Raw genomic sequence first — 27,612 nt, forward strand, 5'->3', positions numbered from 1 at the left:
AGGAGGTGCCAGCTTCGGCCCCTTTATTATGGTAAACGGATGGCACTCGGGGGGCCGCTGCCCGTCCAGTCCGTTTCCCGGGGGTCCCGCGGGGCCGAGAGGCACGATGTGAGCCGGCCCGCCCCGTCGCCGCACCCCTTCTTCCCTGACCTCCCTGCAACCCGCGCCACCCGCAGAACACCATGCGGTGATCACCGCCTGTAAGTTCAGCTCTTCCTTCAACCCTCTTTTTCTTTTTTTCTTACTTTCCCCCCGCCCCCCCTCCGCCGCCGGTCCCGCTCCCGCTCCCGGGAGAGGGCGAGCGCGGAACCCCGCGGCCGCCCGGGGGAGACCCGGCGCGGGCCACCGGGACGGGGACTCCCGGACACTGGACCCGGGGAAGCCGGGGACGAGGCGGGGGAGGGGGAGGCCCGGAGATGGGAGAGGGAAGCCGGGAGGAGGGAGAGGGAAACCGGGAGCGAGAAGCCGGGAGATGGGAGAGGAAAGCCGGGAGGAGGGAGAAGGGATCCGGGAGGAGGGAGAGGGAAGCCGGGAGATGGGAGAGGGAAGCCGGGAGGAGGGAGAAGGGATCTGGGAGGAGGGAGAGGGAAACCGGGAGTGAGAAGCCGGGAGATGGGAGAGGAAAGCCGGGAGGAGGGAGGAGGGAAACCGAGATGAGGGAGAGGGAATCCGGGAGTGGGAAGACTGGAGACGGGAGTGGGAAGCCGGGAGAAGGGAGTGGGAAGCCGGGAGATGGGAGAGGAAAGCCGGGAGGAGGAGAAGGGATCTGGGAGGAGCCGGGAGGAGGGAGAAGGAATCCTGGAGGAGGGACAGCAAATCCGGGAGGAGGGAGAGAGGGTCCAGGAGGAGTGGGGATCCGGGTGCAGGGGCTCTCTGGGCCCGTCGAGGGTAGCCGGCTGGGCCGGGGGCGGGAGGGGGGGGGGGGGCTCCAATTTAGCGCAGGGAGGGAGGGGAACTCCGACTCTAGTTTTTCTTGCGTCTCTGCCCCGGCGGTTTGCAAGGCGATCGGGAGAGGGAGAGGGACCGTCTCTCTCTTCCTTGATCGCTTCCCTCTTTCTTGTCGGGCTCGCTGATCCTCTCCCGGTCTCCCACCTTGGGAGACCCCGCACAGCGCAGGAGGGGCACAAGGCTGCGGCAGAAAGTTGTGGGGTGAGCGAGGACTCCGGCGCGTTGGCCGGGGGCTCTTGGGGAAGATTTGGGGGTCCCCTCTCCACGGACAGACCCACGTCGTCGGGGTGCAGAACGGGACAGGGGGACGGACCTGGGGGGGGGGGTCCCTGAAACCCCGGGATTCTAGGACTCTGCAGGTCAGCAACGGCCTAACGTCACCGATCTCTCTGGAAAGCGGTGCCCGGGAGGCTGAAAACTACGTGGGAATTGGAAAATTGAAAATCGTACCCCGGGGGAGCTGATTAAAGCCGAGGAAACGCTTTCACCCACTCGTCTTAATCTTCAAGTGCGGATCTGGGAATTCCCCCAAGAACTAGGGTTTAGGTTTTCAGCTGTGCGTGGAGTGGTGTTTGTATATATTGTGTGTCCGTATACGACTGCGTGCGTGTGTGTGCTGTATATAGTGCGCGCATGTGTGATGTTTGTCTATATCGCCTGCGTATGGTGTAGACACATAGGGCCGTTACAATAGTTTTGTGTTCTAACTTCGTCGTTCCTGCAGAAGTCGCAGAGCGCACACCGCCCTGCAGCTTGCTGCTCTGGAAACACACACAGGCACACACACGTTTTGGTGGGCACACACAGCACCATGACGCCTTCCCATCTCGGCGTTTGGCTGTGAGCCTCTCGCCGAGCCGAAGGTAAGAAAGCCCCTGGGCTCTGTTCAGTGGCTCTGGTGACATTCCTAAACCAGAGCGATCATCCCCTCTGCCCTGAGCCCGGGGATTGCTTTGTTCTGGACGGCTTCCAAGCTGCCCTATGGTTACAATCCCAGCGACGGTTGGTTTGTTTTTTTAACTGACACAAGAGTGCTCAGTAAAGAGGTCCCCTCGGTAAAGAGGTGTTGGGGCTGGGAGGGAGAAAAGAGAGAGGAATGGAGGGAGGAGAGAACAAGACTCGATCTGATTGTGTTCAAAATACTCAGATTGCTGCAGTTGCTCTGTATCTACCTTTTTGCTATTTTTTTTTATAGTCTCTAAGTCACTTCCTGATTTCTGAATGCAAACTTTTCCCCTTTTCCTGGGACCCCAAACAACCAGCGAGGAGAGGCTCAGGTTGTTTCCGGACCTATGTCCACAGAGACCCTAAAGAAGAAGGTGGGCTGGGTCCCTCCGGAGCGCCAGATCAAGATGTCACACGAGGGCACGGCTTCTAAACCGCCGTGACCCCCCACTAAGCAGAATCTCCCTCCTGCTCAGGGTGCCCTGTCCTCAGGGGTCTTCTAGCTTTAGTGGCTGCCGGTTGGGGAGCCGGAGGGGGCTTCCCTGGTCCCAGGAGTGGCACCGTTCGGTGAAAGGGAGAGAGCAATTGTGGATTTCACTGTTTCCTGCATCAGAAGAATGCTGATCATGGACAGTGGGCCCTCCTTTCTGGGGAGTGGCACCAAGCAGGAAGATGGTCAACGTGTTGGTGACCGGGTGGCACCGGGTAGGGGGAGGGCTGAAAGGGGGAAATGGATCGACTCCATTCCCTGGGAGCCGCGGGGGCTTTGGCAGGCTCCGAGCGGAGATGGAAATTCTAAAGAAGTCACCGAGGAGGCTTTCCCTTTCCCTTCTCCCTTGTTGTATCGGGCTGACTCACGCCTGTGGCCCCCAAGTTTCAGTAGGGAAGAAAATATGCCTTGGACTTTCGGTTTGCATGCAGGCTCAACCCTTGCCTGAGTTTCTTTTGTTATCTTTATGCTCTGATTTTCCTTTCCCCTGAAATGACCTCTAGCTCTTGATCCTTTCTTCCCAAACTATCCCCCATCCAACAAATGTCTTCCATTCCTCACTCTCCATCCCACCACCCCTTCATGTAATCCTTAGTCTCTTCTCCACCCACCTCCTTCTTCTCCTGGACTCGAGAATATTCTGAGTGGATCTCCAGGAGTTCCTCTTAGCCCACATGGGGAATTACTCTTCTTATATGCCGATGGTTTACACGTGTACTCGGGTGGCTTAGTGGAAAGAGCGGAGGTTCTGCCACTTGCCTGCTGGGTGACCCTCAGAGAAGTCACTGGGGTCTTAGTCGCCTAAGCGCTTGGAGATGTACCTTCTAAGCACTTGGCATGCACCCCACCCTCAGCTCCACTGCACTTTCAAACATATCTTTGTACCCTTCCACTTCAATCTTGTCTCCCACATTAGACTTTAAGCCTCTTTTGGGCAGGGATCATGTCTACAGACTATTGTATTTAACTCTTCTAAGCACTTAATAGTGTCCTGCATACAGTAGGAGCTCAATGAATACTACTGGTTGATTGATATACTTTTGGGCCTCAGTTTCTTCATCTGTAAAATGGGGAGAATAATATCTGCCTCATTTCACAGGGATGTTGGAAGGACAAGATGCAATAAGTAATGTGAAAGAGCTTTGAGAAAAATTTAAGTGATATACAAATTAAGTGTGTGCCTCATGTACTCGTGGGCATGCAGGGGTGGAACTGTGGGTCACTGGTCTCTAGGGTCAAAATATTCCAGGAAAAGTTTCTCTTCAATCCCTCCCTGTTCTATTTTTGTTCCTATTTTGTCTGACTTAGGCTTTCAAATAACCCTGGACCTAGGGTTGCAGGCTCGGCTATAGCTGATGACGAGCCAAAGTAGACTGAATTTCTCTCGTTTAGTTCTCTAGCTAGTGCAGGGCAAGGCCCTGGGAGGTGCATGGGGAAAGCAAAATTGTTTGTGAACTAGTAAATGCCTGGGACTTACCTTTGCATGGGGCCGGGGCAAATGGATAGGTTCCCTCCACCTGAGGCACAGATGCAGGTTATAGATCATCTTTGGAAAGAACATTTATGGCTAAGCAATATAGCTACCAGGTTCCCTTCCTTGTCATGGTGGCCTGAGGAGCAGCGTAGCTCAGTGGAAGGAGCCCCGGCTCGGGAGTCAGAGGTCATGGGTTTGAATCCCGGCTCTGCCATTTGTCAGCTGTGTGACTTTGGGCAAGTCACTTACCTTCTCTGTGCCTCAGTTACCTCATCTGTAAAATGGGGATTAACTGTGAGCCTCACCTGGGACCACCTGATCACCCTGTATCTACCCCAGTTCTTAGAACAGTGTTCTGCACATAGTAAGTGCTTAACAAATACCAACATTATTATTATTATTATTCCAGGTCACAAAATAACAGGATTATTCTCCCCTTAAGCCCTCCTCCTATTCCCCTTCAGCTAGATAACAGCAAGTTGCTCTCCTTGTAAATTATCCCATACATTGTTGGGGAAGGGGATGGGGGAGCCCCAAAGACTCCCGGTGGCAATAGATTGGAACCTGGGGACCAAGAATCACGTCTTAATAATAATGGGATTTATTAAGTGCCTATCGTGTGCTAATCACCATGCTAAGCCCTGGGGAAGATGCAAGATGGGACCTAGATTGCGAGCCCCGTGTGGGATTGGGACTAAGAGGAAGTACAGCTACTTTATACCCATTTTGCACCTCAGGAAACTGAGACAAAGAGCTGTTAAGGGACTTCCCTAAAGTATCACTGCAGGCAAAGGGTAAAGCTGGGACTAGAACCTGGACCTCTTGGCTCACGGTTCTGTCAAGGCATGTTTTGTCTCACGGGGATGATAGGAACATAGTGGGGTGGCGTGGGACTCCCTCCTGAATTTTGGCCATGACCGATCCTCCGCATCTCACTCCAGCCGCTGGACTCTTTCTTTCTCCTCCTTGCATCCAAGGCCACTGAGCTGGTTTGTCCCATCTTCAGCCTGAACCAACCCCAGAGACGTCAAGGCTCCCAAAGAGGAGCTCGAGCTGTTTGTCAAAGGGATCTGGGTGAAGGAGATAGCTGTGCCTGAGGAGGATGAGAATCCAGAGTGTCTTGCTCCTGGCCCTTGGTTCTCCCTAGTCCAGCTTGTCCCTGACATCCCTGGCTCCAGGAGATCATCTGTCTCTTCTCTCCTGGGGGTCCTTAGCACCAAGCTCTCAGGAAAGATTTGCCTGGAGGGAGGTACTGAGAGGGCTGATCTCATTGCGAAGACCATCTCTCTAGGGTACCTCTAGACTCTGCTCCAACCGCTCTTCGGAGTCTGCGTTCTCAGCTGGCAAACATGGGTGTGGAAAGGAGCTGAATTCTGCCTTTGGAGCCAGGCAGAAGCTGAGCGTCAGAGCTGCCCTCTAGGGGCCTGGAACCGGAGAAGTCTTCCATGGAGATTTGACACAAGGGCTGTACGATGTTTGTTTGAAAGATTCCAGAAAAAGGCAAAAGAATCTTCCTTGTGACACCTTCTCCACTTGAGTCTAATAGGAAGGCAGGAAGGAAATTGCCAGCCCAGAGTCAAACTCTGCACAATCTCTGGTTTCCCTTGTTCTCTGCTTTTTTTTTTCACTTGGACGTCTACTTGGATGCCATATTTAACATGTCAAAAACAGAGCTCTGTATCTTCCCACCCAAACCCCATCTTTCCCCTGACTTTCCAATCATTGTAGACAGCACCACCATCCTTCCTGTCTCACAAGCCTGCGACTTCATCCTTGGCATTATCCTTGACCCCTCTCTCATTAAATTCAAATATTCAATCTATCACTAAATCCTGTCGGTTAAACCTCCGTGACACCTCTAAAATCCATTCTTTCCTCTCTATCTGAACTGCTACCAGGTTAATCCGAGTGCTTATCCTCTCCTGCCTTGATTACAGCCTCCTTGCTGACCTCCTTGCCTCTCCCCACTCCAGTCCATACTTCAGTCTGCTGCCAAGATCAGTTTTCTACAAAAACATTCAGTCCATGTTTCCCCACTCCTCAAGAAACTCCAGTGGTTGCCCATCCACCTCCACGTCAAACAGAAAGTCCTTACAATTGGCTTTAAACCACTCAACCACCTTGCCCCCTCATTCCTCACCTCGCTACTCTCTTACTACAATCCATCCTGCACACTTCACTCCTCTAATGCCAACCTATTCACTTTACCTAGATCTTGTCTATCTTGCCACCGACCTCTCACCTGTCTCCTGCCTCTGGCCTGGAACGCCCTTCCTCCTCATATCCCACAGATGATTACTCTCCTGCCCTTCAAATCGTTACTGAAGGCACATCTCTTCCAACAGTCCTTCCCTGACTAAGCCCTCTTTTCACGTTCTTCCACTCCCTTCTGTGTTGCCCTGACTTGCTCCTTTTATTCATCCCTTGTCCCAGCCCCACAGCACAGTGGAAAGAGCCTGGGCTTCGGAGTCAGAGGTCTTGAGTTCGACTCCCTGCTCTGCCACTTGTCAGCTGAGTGACTGTGGGCAAGTCACTTAACTTCTCTGTGCCTCAGGTACCTCATCTGTAAAATGGGGATTAACTGTGAGCCTCACTTGGGACAACCTGATTCCCCTGTGTCTACCCCAGGGCTTAGAACAGTGCTCGGCACATAGTAAGCACTTAACAAATACCAACGTTATTATTATTATTATATTTGTAATGTATTTATATTAGTGTCTGTCTTCCCCTCTAGACTGTAAACTCATTGTGTTCAGGGAGTGTCTGCCCTATTGTTACATTGTCTTCTCCCAAGTGCTTAGTACCATCCCTGCATACAGTAAGCGCTCGGTGGCATTTGTTAAGTGCATGCTATGTGTCTCTTTATTGCTGAATTGTACTCTCCCAAGCGCTTAGTACAGTGCTCTGCATGCAGTAGTCACTCAATAAATACTATTGAATGAATGACTGTGTGTCACTGGGGTAGATATAAGTTAATCAGGCTGAATACGTGGGGCTCACAGTCTTAGTAGGAGGGAGAAAAAGTATTGAATCCCCATTTTGCAGCTGAGGAAACTGAGGCACAGAGAGGTTAAGTGACTTGCCCAAGGTCACACAGGCACAAGACAGAGCAGGGATTAGAGCCCAGTTCCTCTGGCTCCCAGTCCCAGGCTCTATCAACTAGGCCATGATGCTTCCTTCTGTTTGTGGGAAACGGGGAACAGACTGGCTATTTTTCCACTGTTTATTCTTCAGGAGCCTATTATTCAACCTGTGGATTATTCAGGCCCATTTCCTCTCCTCTTTTCCGCTGTGGTCATTTCACAGGTTGTTAGTTCCTCCAGAGGGCTGGTGGTGGCAATGAGGGAGATGTGGGAGTAAGGTCAGTCCCGCTGGACAGTAAACTCCTTGAGGGTAGGGATCATGTTTGTCAACTCTATAGTATTTTGATCTCCAAAATAAGTTCAATGCTCTTCTTATTAAGAAGTACAGTGCTCTGCTCAAAATAAGCCCTCGCAGATACCATTGATAGATTGAGTGATTGAGAGTGAAAATTAAGGAGAGGAAGGTTAGGAGTTACATGTGGATCTCACACTGACCCTGGCCGGTCCAGTTGGTGCTTATGTTAGCTTGTTATCAGGGTCGAATGCAGGACCAAGGTTGCAGTTAAAATAGCCCCAATCAATGTTATTGAGCACTTACTGTGTGCAACACACTTTACTAAACACTTGTCTTATGCTGTCGAGTCGTTTCCGACCCATAACGACACCACAGACGCATCTCTCCCAGAACGCCCCGCTCGCCATCTGCAATCGTTCTGGTAGTGTATCCGTAGAGTTTTCTTGGTTAAAATATGAAAGTGGTTTACCACTGCCGCCTTCCGCGCATTAAACTCGAGTCGCCACCCTCGACTCTCTCCCATGCTGCTGCTGCCCAGTGTGGGCGAGTTTTGACTTGTAGCAGATTGCCTTCCACTCGCTAGCCACTGCCCAAGCTAGGAATGGAATAGATAGGCGTCTGCTTGACTCTCCCTCCCGTAGCCGAGACTGGTAGAGTACTGGAAACTCTCCAGGTGCGACCCTTGAGAGGGGACTAAACATTTAGGAGAGTACAATTCAGTAGAGTTGGTAGACATATTCCCTGCCCACAAAGAGTTTATAGTCTAGAGACTCCAAAACCCTCCTCAATCCTCCCAGCCCCCACCCACTGAATCTAGGGTCTCTTTATCTTAACGAGAAGTCTCCTTCCCACTCCCTCCCCACCCAGGGAAATTAGTCTTGCCTGTTGCTTTTGGAAAATTAGTGCTTCTGTTTACAGCCGCCTCCTGCCCAGTCCAACCAAACAGAGACTCAAGGTTGTTTATCTTATTTTGTGATTTGGGCTCCGGGCCATGGGCCAGGACCCAATGGCCTTGGGGCTGGGGGAATACTGTTTACAGAGAGCTGGCCTTCTGTTGCCAGGAGGTAAATATAGATCCATGGAAATACAGGGAGCTAGCAACTGACCAATGGCTCACAGGGACTGGGGGGAGCGGGAGCAAGGGAAAGAGAAGGGACAGAAACCTGGGTGGACCTCAAAGTTGGTATATTGTCACTGATTCGGCCAATAACGGCACCGGTGTTGACTTTGGAACCTATTTTCCCCCCACTGTTGGCTTGATTATGGTCGTGTTGGAGCTGTCCACAGTGTTCCTGGAGCATTTCAAAGGGATGGGATTCAAAAGCAAATTGCCCTTTCCACATGGCTCTCTCTGCCTCCTCGTCTTTCTTCCTTCCTGAACCGCTGACTCATCCGGCCTTGGCAGACACCTTGCCCAACTCAGTGATCCCCACTTCCTCCTCCCGTAGGCTGAGTCCCTCCCTCAAGGAGTCAGTGGGACAGAAGCTAGAACCTGGGGAAGGAAGGGGCTTCCATCCGGGCTTTCGAGGGATCCCTAAGGGCAGAGGGTCCCTAAAGAAGCCTTGACATTAACTTTTCTCCCCACTGGTTGGCCTTGATCCAGAGAACCAGAAACTTAGGTTGAAGGTCGGGGTGGGGATCAAATCTGTCTGAGGGCAGTTAGGAGAATGCAGCACTCCCAGTCTGCTCTGAGACTAACTGTTGAGCCCAGGATCTAACAAGCTATGGCAAAGGCTTGAAACAACTTCTTCCAGTGAGGAAAGCTGCTTTAGAGCTGGATAACTAGAGCCCATGACAGCTTCTTCCTTCGTTCCCTTGTTCCCTGGATCTCTACGGCTCAATCTTGTTTCTAGAGGAAGCTCCGAGCCCTTACGACGGCTTAGTTGTTTTTCCTTTTTCTCCTTCCAGTTATTCAGCGAAAAAGTGCCTGACAGTGCAGCAGTGTTGTCAACTGCTTCTCCTCCTCCTCTTTTTCCTCCTCCTCCTCCTCCCCAGTCCCCTCCTGCCTTTCCCATTCCTGATCTAGCACTTCTCCTGCTCTCGGCTTTCAGTCTCCCAGGCAGAGGAGGAAAAAAGTATGACATCTCCAACGCTGGTCTGTTACCGTGGAAACAGTGATGGTGAGACCAAGTTGGGGGGGCTTCTCTGCCCCTTCTCTCCCCTCCCTCCAACTTGAGGAGAAGCCCAGGGGTGGCTAGGGAGGTGGAGCAGGTTGGGGTGGGGCTAAGTGATGAGAAATATATGTTTCCCACTCCAAATACACCTCTTTTCTCTCCCCCTCCTCCCCTCCCTTCTCATATGAGCAGTAAGGCTAATGGGGAAGGGATGACGGTAGAGCACCTGGTTAGTCTTGAGACTCGTTCCCCATATCTTTGTGAGGGGGTGGGTCTGTTCCTTCTCTGCCTTGTCTCTGGAAATGGCCAGAGGCCAAGCTCTTACTCTCTTTAGAAAACCCTCAGAGAAGCAGTGGATAGAACATGGGACTGGGAGTCAGAAGGACCTGGCTTCTAATTCCAACTCTGACACTTGTTTGCTGTATGACCTTGGGGAAGTCTCTTAACTTCTCTGTGCCTCAGTTACTTTATCTGTAAAATGGGGATTAATACTGTGAGCCCCATATGGGACGTGGACTGTGTCCAATCTGATTAGCTTGTGTTTATCCCTAGTGCTTAGTACAGTGCCTGGCACATATAAAGCACTCAAAAAATACCATAACTACCTCCCAAAACAAAATAACACAAAAACCCAGACCATTTGCAAGGACTCAGCATGGACATCCCGTGTTGCCAGGTGGATGGAGAAGAAAAAGTTTAGTGAGTGTTACCCACCTCTGGGGAGTCTTGAGTTCACCCCTGGACTGGAGACACCAACCTCCCCAACTCCATAAAACCAAAACGTAGGCAGAACCTGGAAGCTGCTATTCTGGGTCATTCATTCACTGTACAGAGGGTCAATATTCAGGACTTATAATAGTGATAACAACAGTAATAATGGTATTTGTTAAGTGCTTGCTTTGTGCCAAGCACAGTAGTGAGCTCTGGGGTAGATATCGGATCATCAGGTTCCACATGGAGCTCACAGTCTTAGTAGAAAAGAGGAAAGGTATTGAATTCCCATTTTGCAGATGAGGGCACAGAGGTACAGAGAAGTTAAATGACTTGCCCAAGGTCACACAGTAGGTACGTAATGGAGCCAGGATTAGAACCCAGGCGAATTGTAAATTCCAAGCGCTCGGTACAGTGCTCTGCACATAATAAGCACTCAATAAATGCTATTGAATGAATCTAAGTCCCAGGCCAGTGCTCTTTCCACTAGGCCAAGATGCTTCTCTAAACTTGGGCTAAACTGAGTGCCAGACTCAACTGGCCAGCAAGGCAGGCTATTGAGCCAGGACTCTCCTAGCCTGGTCCTCATCCAGCGCTTAGTACAGTGCCTATTACAAAGTGAGTGCTCAACAAATACCACCATCATCATCATAATTATTATTTCCTCTACTCCCTTTATTCACCCCAGCCCCAGGAGAGAGAAGTTTCAGTTTCTAATGCTTCCCTGAAAAGCACCTGAATCACCTAACTGCTTCCTGCTAACTGTTGTTGGTGGCAAGATGGGTGGGGACTGCTTTGAAGTGAGGGTTGCTGGGATCTTGCCTCTCCCCACTTAGTCATTTGGGAGAACAAGTGGGGCAGAGGAGCAGTGAGCGCAAAGTACTTCCTCTTCTGCCCCCCGATGAAAAAGAGTGGAGCAAACGACTGAGCCAAAAAGTCTCCCAGACTTGGCTCACTTATAGAGACAGGCTGGAGCCTGTGGCTAAAATGAGGCTAAAAAAGGCAGGCTTCTGGGCCAGCAGGTCTTCAGCCCCGCTCCCTCTTCAGGCTGCAGTTGCTTCATCGCCCAGAGCAACTTGACTTCCAGAGAAGGAAGGCAGAGGAACACTGAGGTTGAAAGTGGAGCCATTTGGAATAGCAGATTGTGTCCCTCAGCTCAGAGTGCTGTCTCTTTGAGGATGATCAGCCCTTGCCCGGGACAGGGGGGTGCACGATGTGAAATGATGCTCTCTCCTCTGAGCCCATTCCTGCTTCCACCTGCCCCTGGGTTTTCTGAGGAAGTGTTTTCTGGGGCAGGAAAGGGACCAAGGTATGAGCATAGGTGCCACGCTTGGGGGCGAGGGGCAGAATGAGGTTAGCCTGTGAGTGGGTCAGCTCACCCAACAAGGACACTTTGGCCCGTCTGTTGGTTGTGATGGTTGGTTCTGCTCCCCAGGGACCACAGCGGAAGGGACTTCCGACTCTCTCCTCAGGACGGGACTCTTTACTTTCTACCCTGCTGTCTCTGAGTCCATCTGCCGGCAAGGAAGAATCTTGCCAGATGGCCCTACCTGGGGTAAAAAACGACTGCCCCACTCCACCTCAGCTCATTCTCTTTGCTCTGCTCGAGGAAGCACCACTGTCTCTTGTTTTCATCTCTCTGGACACCACCCTTTTGTTCACATCTTCCTTTCTGCCCAGAACTCCCTTCTTCAGGTCTAGCAAGCCACTGCTCTCCCCACCTTCAAAGCCCTTCTGCAATCATATCTCCTCCAGGAGGCCTTCCCTGAGTAAGCTCTCATCTACCCACCCCATTTCTCTCCAACTGCCTTTCTGGCCCTTCTGCTCCACCTAAACCGTTGGAAACTCATCCCTTTCCCACTCCCTGAAGAACTCAAGAATGTATCTTCTATGCTTTCACATTTTATCAGTTATGTCTCCATTTGCCTGTCTGACCAGTAAGCTCCCTCAGAGCAGTGATCATGTCTAGTAATTCTGTTGTACTCCCACAGTTGCTTAAAACAGTGTTCTGCACACAGTAGACGCTTAATAAATACTACTGATTGATGATTGACCCTGAAGGGAGATAGGCTTGGGCTGGACCTTTCTGATCACTGCTACTAATTGCATCAAACAGAAGCAAAGGGGATATGTTCGTGGGTTACTGTTTAAGTAATAGGGAATGTCAGGTATATGAAAAAAATGATTCAGGAAGATGTGAATTAAGCATAAGAGTAGAAGAGGCAGCAGAGAGAATTTGAAATGGGGAGATTATAAATTAATAAGGGAAGGCTTCCTGGAGAAGGTGTGATTTCAGAAGGGCTTTGAAGATACCTGTGCTCTTTCTAGTTTGAAGCAGGGTTGGGAAGGGATGGGGGCTTCTAGGTAGAGGGAAGGGCATGAGCAAGAAGTTGGCGGCCAGAGGGGACGAGGGCCTGGACCAATGTGATGGCCATTTGGATGGAGAGGAAGTGGGGTTGGGGTCGTGGGAGAGGGAGATTTTGGACATATTGTGGTGGTTAGAAGTGGGGATCGAGCAGTTGCCTAGGGGAATGGGCTGGATAGGACCCCCTTCCCCACCTGAGGGTATGAGGATGCCCAGAATGGAGCATCCTTATTCATCTTTTCAGAGTTTTAGGTTGAGCATCCCTTTAAATCTCAAAATGGCTGGCACTCTCCAGCCTAGGCTACAGCCTGAGTCTCTTTCCTGGAGGTGTTGGCCGGAGAAAGCTGTGTTTTATGGGACAGTGCTCTGTTCGAGTAAGCACTCAGTAAATACCTTCGATTGATTGATTCACTTTCAAGGTACATCCCTCAGTAATGCTTCTGGGTAAAAACCAATCTAGGCTTTCAAAATGCAGGGCCATGATAAGGGTAGTGGTGCAGGGATTATGGGTCAGGCCTGAAAACTCCTGTCCAGAGGGGTTGGCGTTGATTACCTGGAGGCGGTCCTAGAAGCCTTCATCTCAAAACCTGCAGCCACCTGGCATCTGGGGGAATGGAGGACTCGTACCTTCCTTTGGGGAAATTGGGGCACAGAGAAGTTCTTCTCATCCAGCATCAACCAGCGAGTCACCCCTCCCTCAGTCCCTCAGCACTTATGTATGTATCCGTAATTTATTCATTATATTAATGTCTGTCTCCCCATCTAGATTGTAAATTCCTAGACAGGGAACATGTCTACCAATTCTACCGTACTCTCCCAAGTGCTTAGTACAGTGCTCTGTACACAGTAAGCACTTAAAAAAGAGGATTGATTGATTGGAGCGAGGAAGAGACTCCGATCTTTTCAGCCCCCAGCCCCTGCTCTCCCCCACACTGAGACATTCTGAGTCCCCGCGTCTCTAGACTCAGGAGTTTAGTGAAAAGGAGCATCCAGGTTCCTACAGTTCCAGAAGAAACAAAGTATGACGTTGTTGTTTTTACATCCCAGCCTCCGAGAGGGTGTTTGTCTAATCACTGAACGGGGACTGGGCTCAGTTTATCAGCTGCTGAGGGTAGAGAAGGGTGGAAGACAAGGGCTGAGGTTCTGAGGTGTGACTGAGGACACGGGACGTGATATGGGTGGGTGGGAAGACTGTCTGCATGCGTTTGTTCCCGGGCTGTGACACGGTGACAGGGTTGGCACAAATTGATCTGGAGTTTTTCTCATTACCTGAGGTTAATGCAGTGTGTCTTTGTGTTCCAGCTGTCTGGCAGGGATCCAGTTGTTCCAAACTCAGCCCTTCCTTTCTCTTGATCTTTCTTTTCCTGCGCTTCCATTCCCTTTTCTTTTTCTCTTATCATTTCTTCCCTCTTCTTCTCCTTTGCTCTATGAGAAGCAGCATGACTTAGTGGAAAGAGCATGGGCCTGGGAGTCAGGGTACCTGGGTGCTAATCCTGTCTACACCATTTACTTAGGCAAGTCACTTAAGTTTTCTGTGCCTCAGTTTCCTCATCTGCAAAATAGGGATTTAATACTTGTTCTCCTTCCTACTTAAAGTCAGAGCCCCATGTGGAACCTAATTATCTTGTATCTTATCCCAGCACACAATACGATGCTTGACACAGTAATTACTTTATAAATACCACTATTATTATTATTCGCCCTTCTCTCCCTAGCCTTCTTCACTGTTTCTTGCTCCCTCTTTCACTCCTTTCTCCACCACCCATTCTTTCATCATTCATTCAATCGTATTTATTGTGCGCATACTGTATGCAGAGCTCTATACTAGGCACTTGGGAGAGTACAACACAACAGAGTTAGTAGACAACGTTCCCTGCCCACAACAAGCTCCCTCCCTCTGCTCTACCCCCTTCCCCTCCCCAGAGCACTTGAATATATTTGTACATATTATGTCTTACTCTATTTTATTAATGATGTGCTCACATCTATGATTCTATTTATCTATTTTGATGGTATTGATGCCTGTTGACTTGTTTTGTTTTGCTATCTTCCCCTTTTAGACTGTGAGCCCGTTGTTGGGCAGGGATTGTCTCTGTTGCCGTATTGTAAGTTCCAAGTGCTTAGTACAGTGTTCTGCACATAGTAATCACTCAATAAATATGATTCAATGAGTGAATGAATGAACAAGCAAGCCCTTTCTCTTCTCTCCCTCTTTTCTCATCTCCTTTTTCTCTCTCCTCTCCTTTTCTTCCATATTTCTTCTAACTGAAATATAATGTGTCTACTAATTCTGATATACTCCACTCTCCCAAGCTCTTTGTTCAATGCTTTGCACATGATAAGTGATCAATAAATGCAAATTGACTGATTACTACATGGAATTACTATGAGAAGCAGTGGGGTCTAGTGGATAAAGCCAAGTCCTGGGTGTCAGAAGGACCTGGTTTCTAATCCCTGCTTTGCCACTTAACCGGTGGCAAATCACTTAACTTCTCTGTGCCTCGGTTACCTCATCTGTAAAATGATGATGATGATGATGGTAGTATTTGTTAAGCGCTTACTATGGGCAAAGCACTGTTCTAAGTGCTGGGGGATACAAGGTGATCAGGTTGTCCCACGTGAGGCTCACAATCAATCCCCATTTTACAGATGAGGTAACTGAGGCACAGAGAAGTTAAGTGATTTGCCCAAAGTCACACAGCTGACAAGCGGCAGAGCCGGGATTAGAACCCATGACCTCTGACTCCCAAGCCCGGGCTCTTTTCACTGAGTCATGCTAGATTAAGACTGTGAGTCCCATTTGGGACATGGACTGAATCCAAACTGATTACCTTGTATCTACTCCAGTGCCTACAACAGTGTTGGGACACAGTAAGTGCTTAACTAATACCATAAAAAAGCACCCTTTTCTTCCTATGTTACTACACCTCCTCCTCAGCCCCAATTCCAGAGACTGGCTTGGCCAGAACTAGTAGTAATGTTGGTATTTGTTAAGCGCTTACTATGTGCAGAGCGCTGGGGTAGATACAGGGTAATCAGGTTGTCCCTCGTGAGGCTCACAGTCTTAATCCCCATTTTACAGATGAGGGAACTGAGGCACAGAGAAGTGAAGTGACTTGCCCACAGACACAAAGCTGACAAGTGGCAGAGTTGGGATTCGAACCCATGCCCACTGACTCCCAAGCCCGCGCTCTTTCCACTGAGCCACGCTGCTTGGAATTCAGGCCTGTTCTGGTCCCACTGATACCAGTGGGGACCTGAATGTCCCAGTTCGAACTGGTCACCCAAAGTGCCTGAGAACTGATGTGACCTCACTGGGGCTCTCTGAGGTAATGGTGACCCAGGGCAGAGTCAGGCCTTCCAGGGCCATCTGAACCAGAACCCACAATCCCGGGCCAAGCCCAGAACCGAAACGGCCTCTGGGGAGGCCTGGGAACCTGAGCAAATGGACATCATTTGCCTTGTTGAATTCTCTCTTCCATGTAGGTCCACAGCTTTCTGCTCACCCCTCCCTCTGGGGAGATGGGATAAGTGGCAGATTAAGCCATCGACTGTGCTTCTGGAATAAAGCTTCCTGCAGCTAAGAACTCTCATGTCTCCCCACTTGGGATGGGCTAAATCCCCCAATCCTGGATTCCTGTCAGAAGGAATCTGACCTTCCGAATTAGATCACCTCTTCCGTGGGGCCAATCTGCTGGCTGCTGTGGCTTTCCACCGTTCTGAAAGCCAAGGAGAGATGCTCTGCATCGTCAGACTTGGCTACACAGGGCCAAGGTCAGCCCAGGGTAAGGGGCGGCACAGATCCAGCTGAGTTTGGAGGGATGCCCAAGCAGGGGCAAACAGGACGTATTCCAAAATTTGCTTTCGGCGGTAGAGCTGCTGTTGACCTTATAGGAGCAACTTGGTATATGTGTCAGTGCCCTGGAAGGAATTTTCTGGGTACTCTCTGTTCAACTCGACTCCTACCAGCTCAACGGCATTCCAGACACTGTCCATCAGTTGACCCTGGTCCAAGCTGACCAAACATTGGTAGAAAGTGGTCCCGGACTCGGGGTTTAGGCCCCTGATTTCCAGCCATGTTTAGGCTGGACCAGGACAGCTTGTCCCAGTCTGTCTTTAGTAGGAGAGACTTCTTTCTTCTATCAGCTACAACATTTGAGGAGCCTGGCTGCCCAACTCAGGCTGTGGTCCAGCCTTAGAAGGAAGAGGAGAAGGAGGAGTGGGGGGCACCGGGGCTGGAAGTTAAAACAACATGTTCTACCCCGGGTCCCGCTGTAGCTGCAGTGGGTGACAGTTTGTTGTCTAGCTAGGGTCTACATTCCTTCCCTAAGCAACGGTGGTGGTGCCATCAACGTAACCTGTAGAGAAGGTGGAGCTGGGGAGTAGGATGGTGGTATTTTAAATTCCTGGAAAGGAGGCAACTGGGTCAATACCATATGCAGAATGGTTCGTAAAAATCAAGCTCCCCTAAAAAGTTTGGAGAGGCAGCATGGTCTAGTGGAAGTAATTCAGGCCTGAAAAGCAGGGGATCTGGGTTCTAATCCTGATTCTGCCTTTTGCCTGTGTGACTTTGGCAGGTCAGTTAGCTCCTCTGAACCTTAGTTTCCTCATCGTAAAATAAGGATTAAATACCCTGTCTCCCTCCATCTTACAATTATTATCATCATTACACTGTGAGCCCTGTGTGACACAGGGACTGTGTCTCATCTTCTTATTGGCACATAGTAAGCGCTTAACAAATACCATCATTATTATTATTATACCTTTCAGTGCTTAGCACAGTATGTGGGGCACTCGGTGGTGGTGTCACTGATGGTTTTGAGTGAGAGTCTCTTGATGTAAATGATTGGCAGGCCTCAGTTGGGGTTCAAAGACATCAGAACAAAGAATCTGCCTCAGTTTGTGGCCCAAATCAGTCCTAGATGTCCCTGAATGCAAAACAATGGTCTCAGGCTCTTGCCCAAACTCCCTCCAACCTGGCTTGCTGATTCCTTAAGACTGCTGTATGGGGGTCCACAATGTTGACTATCCGCTGAAGAAATTTGGAAAGGGAGCTCTGGGATGGGTGTAGGAGAAGGGATGAGGGGAAAATACAGGCTCTGGGAGCTGATGGTGAGATCTCCCACCCTGAGATCGGAATCTGGCTTCCTTGTTGGATTTGAGGGGGGCCGCTCAATGAAAATAGGCATCTCTGCCATCCCGTTCTGCTAATCCATTCAGCTGCACTCACTTCTAGAGCATCAAAGGCCCAAGGACCAGGCCTCACTTAAGCCAGTGAGTGACTACGTTGCCTGTACTGTATATCCAGCCCAAGGAAGGAGTCATTAATATAAGGATGCATCATGGCTCACCAACACCACTGTACTGACTTTCTCTGGACCACCATCCCACCCAGTTGTTTTTTGAGTGGTCATTCGTTCCATTTCACACCAGATAGTCTGGTTTTCTGATGGTCAGTCCCCCGTCCCATCTAGATAAGGACTGGCATATGGTATAAATACGGGTATTTTAAGATTTTACACCCAACCTCCCTCTGCCGTGACTCTTGCTGCCAAATTCTGTGGCTCAAACCCAGTGCGCAAGCTCTCACGAACTTGAGAAGGGAACATAAGTTAGGGAGCTAGGCGTCCTCCCTCCCAAGAAAGATATTCAGAGTTCAGGCAGAAACAGCTTACCTCTGCCAATGGCCCATACAACATCATCATGTTATATTGATTGATATCATCAGCGTCTCCTTGTTTCCATTCATTCAAAAGCGCTTACTATATGCAGAGCACTGTACTAAGTGCTTGGAATATACAATTCAACAACAGATAGAGACAATCCAATGACGGGCTCACAGTCCAAATGAGTGACCCCCTCTAGACTCTAAGCTCTGTGTGGCCAGAGAATATATTCTCCAATGCTCTTATACTGTACTCTCCCTAGCACTTAGTACAGTGCTTTGAACACAGTAAGCATTCAATAAATGCTGTTGATTGATTGAATGGCCAGGCTGGTTGCTTATTAGCATCAGAAAGAGATGCCTCAATACTGCATCAATAACATGTCTCCTGCAGGGGCTCTCCCTGGAAGTTTGAAAAAACTTTACTGAGATTTTTTTAAAAAAGTATCTGGAACTAGAGTCCACCAGATCCCACCCACACATTCTACTGCATGACATAGATTGGAAACTGCTCTTTTTGTTCCTTCTTCAGTCTGCGTTACTTTGAAACACTAGGCTGGATTTCAGGGACTGTACTTTAGCTTCTCAAGGCCTCCTGATTGGTTCGAGTGAATGATTAGACTGCAAGCCCGTCATTGGGCAGGGATTGTCTCTATCTGTTGCCGACTTGTATATTCCAAGCGCTTAGTACAGTGCTCTGCACAAAGTAAGCGCTCAATAAATATTATTGAATGAATGATTGACAGCTGATGCCCGGGGCGCTGATTGACCTGCTCTGTGGGGCCATATTACCTTGAAAATCATTGTCAGGAAATCCTGACAGAAGCAATTGAGAATGAGGTGAGGGGCAGCAGTGGCTTGAGGAGTGAAAGGAAGCTCGTTGGCTTTTTCTGCTGTTATCATGACAGATTTCGAGGAATTCCTTGCTTACTCTGGGCTCTGAGCAAGCAAGTGGCTGCCCAGAGGCAGATATGATTCAGAGGGTCTCAGACTTGCCCAGTATCCTGATAGGGACTGGCCAGCCTTGCTGCCCCCCACCGCCCCAATCCACCCTTTCTGGCATCTGCAGAGTCTCAGAGGTCACCGATACATCAGTGAGACAGGCACAGAGCTGGGAAATGACTGAGATCAGGGTATTTGGGTGGGGCGGGTATGGATGGATGGATATGGATGACTAATGGAGCGTGCCTCCCTCCTGAAAAATTGAGTCTACAAAGCCAAAAACCAGAGAGGTTTCTTTTAGACCCTGGGCATCAGAGTTCTTTTCAGGCATTAAGGGACGCTCTAATGCTGTGGATGCAATTAGGAAGGAGTTTGGCAATCCAGTTGATTGGGAAATAACACTGATGTTAATCCAACTCTGCTTGTTAGTGATTCTCCCAAATAGGGCCCCCGGCTCAGTGCTGAGGAATGCTGGTTTTCCATTGCCCAGGGTAACCTGGAATGCAGTGGTTAGCTAGCCCTGCTCCCCCGAGACAGTGTTGTCTCTGTTTGGTGCTGTCCGACTGTATTATCAGACCTGTGCCTTTGTTACCTTTTACCGGATGTGACAGCTCCTAGTCTCTTCTCCAGCATCTGCTATCCCCTTCCTCCTCCTCCTCTTCCTTCTCCTCCTCCTCCTCCTTCTTTTCCACTTTCTCCTCGTCTTCCTCCTCCTTTGCTCCCCTTGTATCTATCCCAGTGCTTAGAACAGGGCTTGGCAAATAATGAGCACTTAACAAATACCATTATTATTATTATTCCTTCTCCTGCCCCCCATTCCTCCTCCTCCTCCCTTTAAATCAGTAGCCTTTTCCTGGGCAAAGCTGTCCCGCTGGGTCTGAATTTCCTGTAATGGAGGCCATGAACTTGGTCCAGTTTTTCCAGGCCAGCTAGGCGGAGCAGCCAGAGCCCGGGAAAAGGAGTCAGGAGGCTGGGGACTGCCTTGGTGTCAGACAGGAGGAGGGAGAGACTTGGACAGGTGGCCCAGTTCTCAGGCAGGCCTGGCTCCATCTACACTGATCCCGGAGGATGTCTTGGCTCCCAGCTTTGCTGAGGTCGCCTCCAGCTCCACCCACAGCTCTCTCTTGTCCCCTGTGTCCTGGACCACCGGAGTCATTGTTGTTAGGGGCTCCAGTAGGGATTCTGGAACCCCTAGATACAGAGAGAGCAGTGGATTGTCTGCAGGGCCTGGCTCATTCTCTGGTGAGATCTTTTCCTTTGGAGCCCCTCCCTGGCAGTGGTCCCCCTTCTCTGCTCCTCTCCATCTTCAGGAGAGGAACAGAGTGGCCCAAATCTGTGTGTCTGTGTGTGCATGTGCGTGTGTGTGTATGTGTGTGTTTGTTTTATGTAGGGGCGTGAATCTTTGTGTGAATGAGAAGCATCATTTGGGCCTTGGGAATGACCTTTCAGTTCTGGGGCTCCCCAGGCCCTCACCAGAGGGAAGGGGAGCAGTGAGTCAGGCTGGCAACTGGGAGACAGAATTGATTTCTGTCTGTGCCTCAGATCTTGGCCAAGTAGTTTCTCTGCTCATACCTCAGTTTCTTCACATGGCTGAAGAGGAGAACCCACCCAAAGAAGGAATGTGGGGGGTGAAGGAGATGGTGCCTAACAAGGACTTCGTACCTCAGGGGTGTTCTAGGAAGGCCTGCAGCCTGCCCTGGGGAGCTCAGCTCAGACACAGTGCCCTCGGGTCCCCCCAGCCTGGCCCCTAAAAGCCTGTGGAAGTTAGGCCTCCCAGGCCTCTGTGAACCCAGAGCCATCTGGAGTCTAGAACCGGGCAAGGCAGACCTCGGCCTCCTTGGCATTAGGGTCACTCTAGGGATTCAGGCCCATATGGGAGTGGATTGGCAAGGGGAAGGTGACCCGATGTGTTAGATTGAACCAAGAGCAGGAAACAATTGGAACTGGGCTCTTCTTGGGCCCATGAACTAGGATGGCTCTGGATGGGTCAATGCTGACTGGTCCCCAGGCATAGAGAAGGAACAGGGCCTAGTGGATAGAGCATGGGTCTGGGAGTCAGAAGGACCTGGGTTCTAATCCCAGCCCTGCCACTTGCCTGCTGTAAGACCCTGGGCATATCACTTCACTTCTCTGTGCCTCAGTCATCTCATCTGTAAAATGAGGTTTAAGAATGTGAGTCCCATGTGGGACAGGGACTGTGTCCAACCTGATTATCTTGTATGTACCCCAGAACTTAGAACAGTGTTTGGCACATAGTAAGTGCCTAACAAATACCATTAAGAAAAAATGGAAGCACACAGGATTAAGTTGGTGGAGGAAACAGCTCAGTGACTTTGCTCCTGGGCCATCCTAGCCAGGACTCTGGACTGAACCCCAGTCTTCAGGGAGTGACTGAAATTTGGGGCAGGGAATTGACCGAAGCAGCTCCCCTTCCCCCTCTAGAAGGTCTCATATGCCCCCTGTTGGCCTAGGGGACAGGGGAGAGCTGGGTGAGCCTACTCCAGCATCCTTGCTTGATTTCCTTGCTCCCTGGCTGCCTGCCAGGTCCTCTGGAGTCTAGTCATAGCTCAGGGGTTTAATGAGCTGGTGAGTGGAAACTTTCCCATTCACGGTCATTATGGAGGAGCTATAGATTCTTCCTCTACTGGGATGATTCTCTATGTCCCGGGGTTTGGGCACGATCCTTCTGAGGGCAGGGGGATGGGTTAATTGACCCCAGAAAAGTCTCTCCTCGTATCTGTTTTCAGTGTGCTGCCCAGGCCCTGGTCCCTGGGCCCAGGATGGAAACCCCCTCCAACACCAGGCCCTCAGGAAGGGGAGGGGAGAGAGCTCTGTTGGGTTCACTCCAAGGCTTCGGGCTAGACCCTTCACACCAGGGCATGGTCCATGTCCCCAAGTATACCCTCGGGTCCCCAGGTCTAGGAGTCGCCCATTCCCCTGACTAGGAAACAAAAGACCTGAAGGAATTCAGGAGCTACTCACTGAGGAAGTTAATCCCCCAGACCAACCGGGTCCTCACTGCCGTACCTGGAAAGACCAGTCCTCTGAGCAAGCCCATGCTGGACACCTCTCCTTCCAGCCTTCCGTCTGAGCCAATCAGCTGGAGCCACAGTCAAGATGGCGGCCAAGCAGCCCCCACCTCTCATGAAAAAGCACAGCCAGACGGATCTGGTGAGCCGTCTCAAGACCCGGAAGATCCTTGGAGTTGGAGGGGAGGATGATGACGGAGAGGTGCACCGGTCAAAGGTGAGGAGTCATCAAGGAAGTGGGAGGGTGGATGAGGAGACTGGGGTGGGAGAAAATGGGGGAGTGAGAGGTGAGAGTGTGGGTGGAAAGTTGTGGGAGAGGGAAGGGCAGCGATGGGGCAGACAGGACTACTCTCACTCTGGCCTGGTTTGGTGTCTAAATAGGACAAAAAAATGAGCAGGGGAGCGGAAAGTGCTGAACAAATCTAAGGAAGAAAGAAACAGTAGAGGACTGTAGCTGGGAGGGTAAGATGGGGAGGAGGAATGAGGGATAAACCCCTTCTCCTTTTTGATGTATTCACTGTTGAGGCCCATGGTCTTTCAGGATTTAAGTGAAGAGCAGAGTGGCCACTATTGATACTGAAGAATACCAAACACCCTTTCGTTACCCCTCTCTCTAGTGTTGTACAGCTGAAAGATGGACTGTCTAATATAAAACTGGACAAAGGGCCACCCTAGCAAACAGGTAAACCGGGAGGGACTAGGAGTGGGGCCACTTTCCCTCCTGGCACCCCATACCACCCGAGGGGAGAGTGGCGTTCCCCAGGGTTGGAAATAGACACCCCATTTAAGGGAGCCAGTCTATTTCCCTGTTCTGAAGAGTGTTTAGAGAAAGGCAGGAAGAGAACCAAGGTGGAAGGCCCCGAGAAAGGATCACTTTACTAACCTGTACTGATGGGTTTAACTGAAGGGATATAGAGTCAGTCAGTCAATAATATTTATTGAGCACTTACTGTGTGCAGATCACTGTACTAATTGCTTATACTGTACTTACTTACTTAAGTACTTACACTGTACTTATACTAAGAGAGTATAAGATAACAATAAACAGACACATTCCCTGCCCACAACGAGTATATAGAGGATGTTGGGGAACTTGACCCAAACCCTAAACGCCTGAGTTTGGCAATAGAACAGAGTATCCCGGCCATGGGAGATTTTGTTAATGGTGACAGCGGTGGAGAGTGGATTTCCTAATCCCCCACCAGACAGGGCCAGACCTCCCTCTCCCTAATGCACCCCCACCCCCCTCTCACCAACAACCCCCACCCCCGGCCCACACAGCTCACGTGTTCTTCATCTGTTGCAGATCAGCCAGGTCTTGGGAAACGAAATCAAGTTTGCTGTTCGGGAACCCTTAGGGCTTCGGTGAGTCCCAGGCAGTGGCTGCATTGGGCCAGGGGCCGGGGGAAGAGGAGAGGGGGAGCACGTTGGGGATTCCTCATTTCCAGCTGCTTCCTCAGGGTCCTGGGGAGAGAGTGGGGGTCTCTTGAAGGGGTGGGCTCCAGTGAGGGTGGAGTGCAGGGGCTGGACAGATCTTGCTGAAACCTGTCTCCGCTACCCCAGGGTATGGCAGTTTGTCTCGGCTGTCCTCTTCTCCGGCGTTGCCATTATGGTAAGTGGTCTTGGGATGTCCAGCTGCAGAGATCCAAGCTTCATGGGGGAAGTTGGTCTTTAAGGTGGTTCTCCCTTCCCCACCCCTTTCACCCCCTCCCCTCACGCTCCGGCCTTCCCAGAGCCCCCATCTCCTGGGTGCTCCTTCCCTGGACAGTCCAATTCCCTGTCCGCACCCTCAGCCCCTATTGTGGTGTGTGTGTGTGTGTTGCGTCCTTCAGGCCCTCGCCTTCCCCGACCAGCTCTACGATGCCATCTTTGATGAAGCCACAGTGACCAGCAAGACCCCCATCCGGCTCTATGGTGGGGCGCTCCTCAGTGAGTAGGACGTGGAGGAAGGGGCAGTCCAACAGGAGGTGGGGCCCCCCGGGTATCGACTCACTCTATGGGACAGACCTTACCTGAGCCTATTGCAGATGGGCGAGGGGGTGGTGGGGTTTGGGGGGCGGTTGTCTAAGACCGAGTGGGATGGGGCTGTATGCCGACTCCACCTGTGCCCTGTTTGAGGAGAAACTGCTGCTGTTATTCGCACTGCACTGTATCTGGAAGCGGGTTGGCAACCCACTTTCTCCGAAGTTTAGTCACGGGTGGGAAGAGGTAGGAAATAGAGCCAGCTGGGTTGGGCGCCGACCTTCCTCCTTCAGCCCATCCTTTCCCTGCGTCTCCTGAGCTTTCGACGCCCCCTCGTGGACATTCCTGAGACTGCAGCCCGCTCCCCCGACTTCAGCTGAAACTCGTTTCCCGCATGGAAATTTCCTGGAGATTATCCTCTAGCCAGGCTTCAGCTAGGCCAGAAGGGGAGGGGCAAACAGGATTTCTCCTTCTGCGTGGGGTTTTCATCCCAGGACTTCCCTGACCCCGAGATAGTAGCCATAACTATGTCTGAGTGACCCAGCGGAGACGGGTCCCTTCCGCAGCTTCAGGGTGAAGATGGAAGCGGGGGGAGGTTACTGACCTGGGCACTCTCCGGCAGGCATCTCGCTCATCATGTGGAACGCCTTGTACACAGCCGAGAAGGTCATCATCCGCTGGACCCTGCTGACAGAAGCCTGCTACTTTGGGGTCCAGTTCTTGGGTGAGCAGTAGGGTTGGGGCAGGGAGGAGCAGAGAGACAAATCCAGCTTCCAACTAACTTCCCGGTGGTGCGGGCGAGAGGCGGAGCAGAAAGACAGGTCCAGTTTACCACCCACTCCGGGGACCAGTGGCCCGGGGAATAAGAGGAGCAGAGGTCTCTGTGGGCTAGAGCTTGCAGAGTGGTGGAGGGAAGGGATGGAGAGGAGCCCAGCTCCCCCAGAGATCTGCAGAGATGGCTGCTTCCCCTTGGAGTCTGGACTCCCACCCCAGGGGAACCAGAGACCAGACCTGGACTGTCACCCTGGCTCCTGCTGGCCTCCTGCCCCCTGCGGGGATTTGACCCCAGCACTTAGCATAGTGCAGGCCACATTCTAAATGCTTAATAAATGATGAATTTACTATTTAAGTAGGGTTTAAGGTAGAAGGCTTAAATCAAAGATTGGTCAGGGAGTCAAATACCTGGCTTATTATCCTAATAGAAAGTTTACGTAGATAACCTGCTCCCAGCTTTCCCTGAATCAAAGCTGGCCTTTCTCAGAGGTGGTACGAGGAGGAGGAGGGAAGAAAGGTCTCAGGGGATTAGCCCACGGTTGAAGAGAAGCAGGGAATAAGTGACTCCTGAATCCAAGCTGGTCTACCTCCTGCCGCTCCCAGAATAATAACTGTGGTATTTGTTATATGCTTGCTTTAGGGTGGGGGCATTTGTGAAGCACTTCCTATGTGTTTAACTGTTAAACACCCAGGGAAATATAGTAGTTAAATTAACCACAGTACCTGTTCTACATGAGGGCCACTGTCCAAGGGGAGGGAGAGCATCTGGAGTCAGAGGACCTAGGTTGTAATCCCAGCTCCAACACTTACCTTCTGTGTGATCTTGAGTAAGTCACTTAACTTCTCTGTGTATCAGTTATTTCAACTGTAAAATGGAGATTAAGACCGTGAACCCTATATGGGACATGGGTTGGGTCCAATCTGATTTTCTTGTATCTATCCCAGTTCTTAGTGCAGTCTCTGGAACGTAGTAAGCGCTTAACAAATACCATAAAAAAAGAAAACCGGAATTTAATCTCCATTTTACAGATGAGGAAAATGAGGAGTAAAATGACTGGTCCAAGGTCACAGATAAGTGAGTGGCAGAGCCAGGATTAGAACCTGGGTCACCTGACTGGTCTCCATCTGGTCCCCATCTACACCCTCTGCAGCTCAGAGCTGTGCTGAGGTCAGGGTCTTAGGGATCACCACCACCCCCATCCTGATACTTCACTGAGACCATTGGCCAAGCCCCAATTGCCCCTAGAGAAATCTTCCTTCTTGTGTCTTCAAACAGTGACCACCGTCACCCTGACTCAGAGCGGACAGATCTCCATGGCGGCTCTTCTCCTCCTCGCAAGCCGCATCCTCTTCACCCTCATCAGTGTTTACTACTACTACCAAGTGGGGCGGAGACCCAAGAAAGTCTAGAGCAGAGAAAACCAGACGCTTCGCCAGTTTGGGCTTGGAAAGGACAGATCGTGGTTGGATCCCTGTAGGGTTGGGGTTTCATATAGGTTTTTAATCTTGGTTGCTCCCTTGAGTCTTAAAGGGACCCCCTCTTCCACTTCCTGGAGCAGCCCCCTTGTGTGGGTGGGAGGGACGGAGAGAGGGAAGGAGGGAGGCTGGGGTTTTGCTCGCTGGGCAGGCTGGGGGGGGATAGGGACCTGAGATGGGGGAGGGAATGACAAAGAGGCATCCTGGCCAAGCCACCTGGCTACTACCTTTTGCCAGAATGAAGCCCTGGTTCCACGTGTCCCCCACTTCCTGGTGGGCCTTGGGTTGGGGAAACCTCGAGGTTCTCCTGAAAAAAATCTAGCAGCGATGAGCCCTCCCCTAGGTTTCCTGAAGCACCTCCCCCTTGGCCTCCACTCACCACCTCCCCCATCCTCACTTAGTGACCCCGGGGGAAATGGAGTGAGGGTTGTGGACTATATCTTGGGGCTGACCGGGAACTCCAGCCAGCCTGGTTGTGACAGGGCTCGAGTCCAGGGACCTTTTGGGGCTCAGCAATGATAGAGGGGGTCTGGCTTGGAGGAACCATGGAATTGACATTTGGCGCCCTCAATCTCGCCCCCAGCCACTTCGGCCCTTCCTGTCAGGACAGCAGCTGTCGGCCCTCAAAGAAATGTCCTTTCCAAGGGGTTGAGAAGCAAGTATTTGGTTCGGGAGTGACAGAGTGGTCAGGCAGAGGCTGGTACTTGGGGGATGGGCACCAGTGGTGGGGAGAAGGAGGAGGAAGAGGAGGCAGCAGTGGCCAGAAGGGGAAGAGGCAGGATAGCCCATGCCGATCCCTATTTGAGGGAGGAGCAACAGAACCAAAGTGTTTGCCTTGCTTTCTCTGCCTCTCCCCTCCTCCAGTCTTTACCACCCATCTCTTCTCCCTGTGTCCCTCGCTGACCTCTCTGCCCCAAGGGGATGGTGAAGGTCCCTGGGTTGGGCCTGGGTGGCCACCTCAAACCATTTCAGCTGCCTGTTTGACATGGCCCACCAACCCCAGAGCACTCATCTGGAAAAGGGGGCCTCCTCAGCACATACCCCTAGCACTGGCATGATCGTGGTCATCGTCACTATTATTATTGATTCGGGGTCCCCTAAACTGTAAGCTCCTTGTGAGCGGGGAAAGTGTCTATCAACTCTGTTATAGTGTATTCTCAATCAATCATACTTGTTGAGTGCTTACTGTATGCAAAGCACTCTCCCAAGGACTTAGTCAGTGCTCTGCCCACAGTAAGCGTTCAGTAAGTACGATTGATTGATTGACCGGAATGGCCCATCTTGCTTTGCTGGGATAGTAGGGCAAGCCCACCTCCTGCTTTCTGAACAGCAGGGTTGC

General features: G+C 51.0%; 1 protein-coding gene and 1 non-coding gene across 5 annotated transcripts; one reads left to right on the forward strand and one right to left on the reverse strand.

Moving 5' to 3' along the window:
• On the forward strand, positions 1 to 27,123 carry TP53I11 (tumor protein p53 inducible protein 11). 4 transcript variants are annotated; one of them, XM_029061044.2, is made up of 7 exons: positions 1 to 200; positions 22,112 to 22,278; positions 23,368 to 23,426; positions 23,625 to 23,673; positions 23,894 to 23,990; positions 24,646 to 24,747; positions 26,074 to 27,123. In XM_029061044.2, the coding sequence occupies exons 2-7, from the start codon at positions 22,150 to 22,152 to the stop codon at positions 26,205 to 26,207; spliced, it is 570 nt and encodes a 189-aa protein (XP_028916877.1). In that variant the 5' UTR covers positions 1 to 200; positions 22,112 to 22,149; the 3' UTR covers positions 26,208 to 27,123. The 4 variants fall into 4 exon arrangements, with proteins under 4 accessions (XP_028916877.1, XP_028916876.1, XP_028916875.1 ...); XM_029061043.2 differs by having other exon boundaries at positions 2 to 200; positions 21,978 to 22,278; XM_029061042.2 differs by having other exon boundaries at positions 2 to 200; positions 22,035 to 22,278.
• On the reverse strand, positions 7,789 to 7,927 carry LOC114810575. The gene has a single exon (XR_003758271.1). It is a non-coding gene; the product is annotated as a small nucleolar RNA SNORA7 (small nucleolar RNA).
• Positions 27,124 to 27,612: the final 489 nt, after the last annotated feature.

The sequence above is a fragment of the Ornithorhynchus anatinus genome, chromosome 3 (assembly GCF_004115215.2).
Source record: "Ornithorhynchus anatinus isolate Pmale09 chromosome 3, mOrnAna1.pri.v4, whole genome shotgun sequence".
Taxonomy (NCBI): Eukaryota; Metazoa; Chordata; class Mammalia; order Monotremata; family Ornithorhynchidae; genus Ornithorhynchus; species Ornithorhynchus anatinus.

Excerpts from the sequence above, each read along its gene's own strand:
- TP53I11 (XM_029061044.2), top strand. The coding sequence starts at position 22,150 with ATGGCGGCCAAGCAGCCCCCACCTCTCATGAAAAAGCACAGCCAGACG. Across the intron at positions 23,674-23,893 it reads TCTCCGGCGTTGCCATTATG|GCCCTCGCCTTCCCCGACCA; the intron begins GTAAGTGGTCTT and ends TGCGTCCTTCAG. Across the intron at positions 24,748-26,073 it reads CTTTGGGGTCCAGTTCTTGG|TGACCACCGTCACCCTGACT; the intron begins GTGAGCAGTAGG and ends GTCTTCAAACAG.